Genomic DNA, 7,261 nt, shown 5'->3' with positions numbered 1-7,261 from the left:
CACCTAAAGAAATGTTAAACTTCATAGGAGGTCCCTATATTATAAAGATTAGATCAAATTAGCCCTTCAATGTATTAATTTAGTCTCTATACTATTAAAAAGAATCAATGGTATTTTTATAACAATGCCTTGAATTTTATTGGTTTTTAATTGTTCAATTCCAAACAAAAGTTGATTTTATATATAGAACCATTTTAAAATATTAACTCTATTGAACAGTAAATGATATTTTTTAAACAATAAATGTTAACTCTATTTCAATTTAGCCTTTTTAATTTTTTTTAATAGTACGGATACTAAATTGATCTATTTAATAGTAAAAGGACTAATTTGATTAGGTAACTATAAATAAAGGAGTAACTTGTCTCCTATTAGACTTGTCAATTTTGATTTTCAAACTTAAAATATGATGCAATCAATTTGAACCCAAATTTGATCCAACTAGATTGAACAATAAAAATCAATAATTTAAACTCATCCATTTGAATCATAAATGATTTGAAATTGGAATGACTAAATTTGAAATGATTTGAACAAGTAACCATAAATAACCTCGACCTACCAAAAAAGTCTTAACTTATTGGTTAAGGTGAAGACCCTAAGTTCTTGAGTATTTAGATTCGAGTTTCACCATGCATAATTGCAATGGATGGGTCTCATCCCATCATGTACGCACATGTCATATGTGTATTCGGTTTGGTTTTTTTTCCGTTGTGCTTTTTATTGATTTAATTCTACATTACAATTGACTAGACATATATTTGTATTTGTATTATACTTATTAATGTATTGTATTTATAATAGTGAAACTTTCAAAAAAAAAAACACTAAGATATCTTAAACACTAATATTATGGCATCTTAATTGATATAAAAAATACAATAATTTTACTTATAAGTGTTGAGTGCAATGGTAATGTACATAGCATTTTTAAGGGTGAACTCGAGTTTAAACAATAGAGATGAAACTATTGAGAAAAACAACCACAAACCTTGAAAAAAATTAACATCTATGAACCGAAACATACATTGATTTCATTTAAAAATTTTGTTACCACTGAAACAAGAAAGCTGCACTGCAGAAGAGTTACAATTTAATAATTTATTCAAAAAATAGAACGTACCAACATAAAGTGAACACACAACGTACCAAAAACAATAATCAAAATGAAAAACTTGATTTCATTTGGGGTCTTCAACTTAAATTAAATAGTGGAATTAATAGTGCTTGGTAGGTGCATCGCAATGAGCCGGACGGAAAGCCAACGGACCAGCAGCATAGATCACGACGTCGTAATCCTTCCTATAAAACCTCTTGTTTTCGTACCGTAATGGCGAGCCATATAATCCATAGTTAATGTTCGATAGGACATTACATCCCTCGAGCGGCGACTCGACAAGCTTAACAACACAAGATTGAAGAGGGTGCTCCAATAATAAGTGACTCATTTCAAACCCTTGGAGCTCGGCAAAGAAGTAACCGGTTCCGTCCGTTTCAGAGGCCTTGTAGTAACTTACTTGTCCCCTTTGGTTCTTGCAAATGACACTAACTTTAGCCGACGCGATCGGTTTGGCTTTCGATAAGGACCATGACCCGTAGTTGTCACAGCTTTGGCAATACACCATTCCTTCGATGACTACTTGGGTTTTTTTCGGTTGTGGGTTGGTTTCGTAGGCAAATGCGGAGGGAAAAGCTAACGGGAGAAGCAAGATGAGAAATGATAAGTGAATGGCAGCCATGGATATAAGTTTTGGAGCTTGAAAGGGGAAATTTTTGGGATAATAAGGATTGTGAGTTGAAATAATAGTTGATGTAATTATATATATATATAGTTTGAGTTGCGTTTTAATGTAATGATAGACGTGCAAGCTAATAAGTATTAAACATGGTCAACGTTTTTATTGTATATTCATTTACGTGAAGGCCACTTTTGTATTAACAATGAACGTGGAATAAAAAAAATTGGATATGATGGATGGTTGTAAGAATCGGATCGGATTGATCAATTGAATTGGTTGAATTAAAAATTAGTTGACAAAAAAGGATTGAATTAGTGTAAAATTGATTGAACCAGTAAAAGATTAGAACTCGATCAATTTAATTAACTTATAATCGATTATCAAGATCAACTAAATTGGATTGGGTTTAAGTTATCAATTTAATTAACTTATTAGAACTCGATTATCGATTAATTCAATTGTGATAATTTATAATCGATAATCAATAGGTATAAATTATTTTAATAGCTACAAAACAAATCTACCATTATAAGTAACTTCGGTCAGACCAGTTCGTGAGTTTAAACCAACCAAGAAGTTTAACCATAATTCTTTCTACAACAATCTATTCATTTACAATCCGAGAAAGAATGCAATATTAAGTGTAATGATAAAACACATTACACTTTCAATGAAAAAATTCAAATTCAAATCGTGAGATAACATTGTTATGATAACCAACCATAAACTTCGAAAATATTAATCTTTTATGTTCGATTATGTTTCGTAAAACGAACATAAAAGATACATAATAAAAACGAAGATTTCCCAAATTTTCCACCCTATCTCAAAGTATATACATCAGAGTTTCCATTAACCCTATAAATAAATACAAACCATAGCTCGCCTACATATATATATCATCAAAATTCATTAGACATAATCTCAAGCTCAGCCCACCAAAGAGGAGAAAGTTTAGGGACTGCACCATCAGGTGAAATTCCAATAATCTCCCTCAACCTTCCACTAACTTCTCTCATGTTTGGTCTCCGTTTGGGCTCGGGGTCGACACAAGCATTTACGACCTCCCCAATGGATTCAACTTGCTTCGTGTCGAAGGATTTCAGAATAGGATCTACCATCTTTACAAGGGGTTGGTCTTTTGACAAATAGTGTGATGACCGGTCTTCAATTGAGTCATTGTCAACCGTGTACGGTATTCTACCGGTGATTGTTTCGAATAGTAATACCCCAAACGCATAAACGTTGCTTTGTAGAGTTGCAGGTACCTCGGTGGTGAAAGATGGGTCCGATATTTTGGCTGCGTAATCTTCGGTTAAGTTGATGGCCGAGGACGAGAGGTTTCTGTGGGGTAGGGGCGGGTTGAGGTGGTGCATGTGGTCAAGGCAGTAAGCTATCCCCATTATGATTCTAAGCCTCATGGACCAGTCTAAGTGCTCGGACTCTTTAACTGCAATGTCAATTGAGAGAAGATGCATTTCATTAACATTCAAATTCGATTTAACTCGATTTAATCATAAAAGATTAACGATCTTAACTTGTTTGACTCGAACTCAATTTGACTCGAATCTAAACTGATCCAAACTAAAAATGACCAAACACCAAATCCAAAATGACCCAACGTGAATTGACTAGAACTTCAAATGATGCAAACTTGTAATGAACTGGCCTGAAAACTTGAGCCTCAAATCCTTATGACCTGGACTCTAAACTCGACCCAACATGATATGTCATAAATACTCAATAACCCGAACTCATATAACTTGAACCTGAATTGAATGACTCGATTTAGAAGTGACCCAAACCCAAAATGGTCTGAACAAATAAGCTGAAATGACCCGAACTTGTGACTTGAACCCCAAATGGTCTGACTTGAAAAACTCGAATCAAAAAACACCCAAACCTGAAATGACTCAAATCCAAAATCGACCCTAATCGGAATGGCACAAATTTTAGGCATGACAAATTTAACTCATAAGATTTACACTTTTTGAAACTTTGGCACTAATTTCTTTTCTTTTTTTCACTTGGGCACTCAAAATTTTAAATTTTAGTAATTTTTTTTTTTAGGAAACCTGGCAGAACTGTAAAATTTTTAATGATACTAATGTGATATCTCACATGACAATTCACATGTACTTCATAATTATTTTTTTTAAAAGATAAAATTTCTGACGTAAACTACCACGCAGGCAGCCATGTTATCGTCATTAAAATTTTTGTGCGAAAAACAGCATTTTGATTAAAATTTAAAAGTTGAAAGTCAAAATGATGAAAAAAATAGGTAAAAATGACATAAAAAGATAGACATCAGGGGCTAAATTTGTAATTATGTCAAATTTTAAAACTCAAAGTAACTCACTTTAGATATGATCCGAAACCAATCCAACTTACCCAGTTGACAAGTTTACTCGAAAACATATGCATGGATTAACATATAGGAAGCTATCGGGACGAAAATGGAAAAAGGATAGCTAATGTACTTACTGTGTAAATGCTCAAAGAGAGTACCATTAGGAGCGTACTCGAAAACCATCATCCTAGTAAACGGCTCGGTTTCCTCGCAGTATCCGAGAAGGTTGACAAAGTTTTTGTGGCTCACTTTCGATAATGTCTCGATCTAAAACCATTAAACCAAAGAACATAGTTAAAAACCGAACCACAAAGAACACGCCAAGTGAGTGTATCTTACCTTGTTCCGGAATTGTGTTTCTAAGTTCTTTGACCAATCTTTCGCGGATTTCACCGGGAAAGAGACCACTGCTATTTCAACCCCATTAGACAATGTCCCTTTGTAAACGGTACCGATCGTTGATGAATCAATTACATTGCTGAAATCCTCACAGGCTGCTTCCAGCTCCGATCTTTTCAGCTTTGGTACACCTAAATCAATTAGAATGTTTTGAAGTTCAGTTGAGGACGTTTAGTTTCGCAATAGAAAACAAGAAGAATAATTACCGGTCACAAATGCTTTTTGAAGTTGTCCGCTTAACCCCGTTCTCCATGGCTTCACGGTGGATACTTTATACGTATTAAAGATATAGGTAATGGCTATTAATATTAGAAGACATACAGTACCCCCTATGGCTCCGGCTAGTATTGCAGGTTGACTATGTGAACTCGAACGAGGACGTGAAGTAGAAGCAGTAGAAGCATTGGATTGTACTTTGTGTTTTGATGGAGAAGGGGACAGAATAGAAGCATTGGGTCGTACTTTGTTTTTCGATGAAGGGGACGGAGTAGAAACATTAGGTCGTGCTTCGTGTCCTGGTTGAGGTGATGGAATAGGGGACTGTGGATTTTCCGGAGCATGTCTAGCAACTGCAGGACCGAATAAATGGGGTAGTTTTTGCGGCTTTGAAGGAGTTGTAGGCCTTTTCTCCTCCAGTAGTCTCCTTTGAGCTGCATCTTCAGGTTGGCTTAGGTTCCTAGCGTAACACGAAAAATGAACAATATGATGCAACTAGACAATAACAACAAAGCAACTTCCCATGACAATTGCATCCAAAACGAGCACGGCCTTGCGAGACAAGATGATGCAACACAGGGTACATGAGTTAACGTGACACAAACATAACATGAACAATATGATGCAACTAAACAATAACAACACACAACAACAAAGAAACTTCCCATGACAAATTATACTAGAAAGAAACTTTTCACAACAATTGCATCCAACACGACACGAGTGCATGAGTCAAATTTTTGCTTGCAAGACAAGATGATGCAACACAGAGAACACGAGTTGAACACGACACGAACAATGAACAACATGAGGCAACTAAGCTTGATTCTCAAATAAGCAGGCATACCATGTATTGAATCTTTGCTTGCAAGACGATTTAGCCGCCTCAGAAGGTTGATTCAGAAGCTCATTATTGTCCAGTAACCTGCAAAATTATGCAGAAAATGAGTTCTTAAAACAGAGTCTTGCTTAGAAAAATCGAATTATTCGACACTATACACTTACAGTGTTGTTCGTGACAAACTGGTACCAAGTTGAGGGGGAATTAATCCACTGAAGTTATTACATCTCAAGTCCAACACCTCCAATTCCTTCAATTGACCAATTTCTTCAGGGATTTTCCCAGTAAAAGAGTTGTTCCTTAAATTTCTAGGGAAAAAAATGGCATCAAAAGAGATGAATTTGAAGAAAGTAAGGACCTAGGTTTTGATTATAGGCACGGTAAAATTATCATGGAGGTCCTTATACTAGGAGCTAGATTACATTTCGCCCCCTCAACACAAAAAATAGACAAATTAGTCCCTATACATTAGATTAAACATAAATTGGTCCTTCAATTAAAACTTTTACCATTTCTATTATTAAAAACTGGCCCCTAGTAAACCACATGCCACTATTTGGTTATTCTATCAGCCATGCCAGTTTTTAACACTAGAAATGAATGAATTTTTAAACTGAAAGAACTAGTTTGCTCTTTAATCTAATGTGTAGAGGGACTAATTTGCCTATTTCTTTTAGTGGAGGGACCTTCATGGTATTTTTACCTTATAGGCACTTACATAGACTTAATATGAGCTAGATTTCCAAGCTCAGGTCCCAATGTTCCTTCAAGACAAAAATCTTTCAAGTTCCTGCATTTTTTTTAATCCCATAAATAAAAATTTTTCCGTCCTTTTCTTGGTAACCAAACAGAAAAGGGAAAAAAAAACTTACACGACAATAACTTTGCCATTAGAGCATTGGATACCAAACCAGGAACAATGGTCAAATTTTCCATCTACTTTCTTCCAACCAGATAAAGCACCAAATGGATCATTCACCACTTTCTCTCTTAATCCCAACAAAGCCAACCCTGCATTCATTCAAGAAACATATTTTCGCAAGAAACAAACAAAACCCAAAGCTTAAAAAGGCAAAAAAGAAGAAGAAGAAGAACAGTTACCTTCTTCATTCAAGGACCAGCAACCAGAACTTTGACATAAGAAAAACAGCAGCAGCGCTACAACAACAACTGAAAACTCTTGTCTTAATCTTACAAACTTCCTGTTCTTGTTCACAACCATCTTCTTCTTCACTTGTTGTTTGGACCAAGCTTAATTCAAACACTGAATCAAAGGTTGTAAATTGCTCAAAGACTGAAGTGTTTAAGTAAAAGGCTTTTTATTTATGTTTTCTTTTACTTACTTAACTATGGCAAAAAGGCAAAACCAATATGAAGCAATGGAGCCATTGACGGTAAAGACTGTGACTCATCATAATGAAAGGAATTGAAAGGAAAAGCTGGCAATAATCAATGGGCAGTTGGGTTGAGTGGGGCTGCCATGCCCATGGGCATGTATTTGATTTTGAATTAATGGTTTTTTTATTGCTTTTATTAAAAGATAATTAATTAATTAGATTATTATTGGTAAAATTCCATTGGAGACCCTTGTATTAAGAGCAAAATTACAATTACCTTTTCTACTAAAAATGGATAAATTAATTCCAGTAAATTAAATCAAAGAGCAAATTAGTCATTTCTATAAAAAATTTCATTCATTTGTACGGTTAAAAA

General features: G+C 34.8%; 2 protein-coding genes across 2 annotated transcripts; both read right to left on the bottom strand.

Annotated features, from left to right (window-relative positions):
• Positions 1-1,161: 1,161 nt before the first annotated feature.
• On the bottom strand, positions 1,162-1,791 carry LOC108466778 (non-classical arabinogalactan protein 30). The gene has a single exon (XM_017767145.2). The coding sequence runs from the start codon at positions 1,737-1,739 to the stop codon at positions 1,218-1,220; it is 522 nt and encodes a 173-aa protein (XP_017622634.1). The 5' UTR covers positions 1,740-1,791; the 3' UTR covers positions 1,162-1,217.
• Positions 1,792-2,404: 613 nt separating this feature from the next.
• Positions 2,405-7,046, bottom strand: LOC108462331 (inactive receptor-like serine/threonine-protein kinase At2g40270). Its single transcript, XM_017762297.2, has 9 exons — positions 6,650-7,046; positions 6,421-6,559; positions 6,267-6,338; positions 5,713-5,856; positions 5,555-5,632; positions 4,698-5,167; positions 4,432-4,622; positions 4,227-4,359; positions 2,405-3,189 (listed from the first exon to the last, which is right to left on the bottom strand). Exons 1-9 carry the CDS (start codon positions 6,768-6,770, stop codon positions 2,642-2,644), a joined length of 1,896 nt encoding a protein of 631 aa, XP_017617786.1. The 5' UTR covers positions 6,771-7,046; the 3' UTR covers positions 2,405-2,641.
• Between the last annotated feature and the right edge of the window lie 215 nt (positions 7,047-7,261).

Source organism: Gossypium arboreum, chromosome 10 (assembly GCF_025698485.1).
Source record: "Gossypium arboreum isolate Shixiya-1 chromosome 10, ASM2569848v2, whole genome shotgun sequence".
Lineage (NCBI taxonomy): Eukaryota > Viridiplantae > Streptophyta > Magnoliopsida > Malvales > Malvaceae > Gossypium > Gossypium arboreum.
This window is presented reverse-complemented; position numbering and strand designations above follow the sequence as displayed.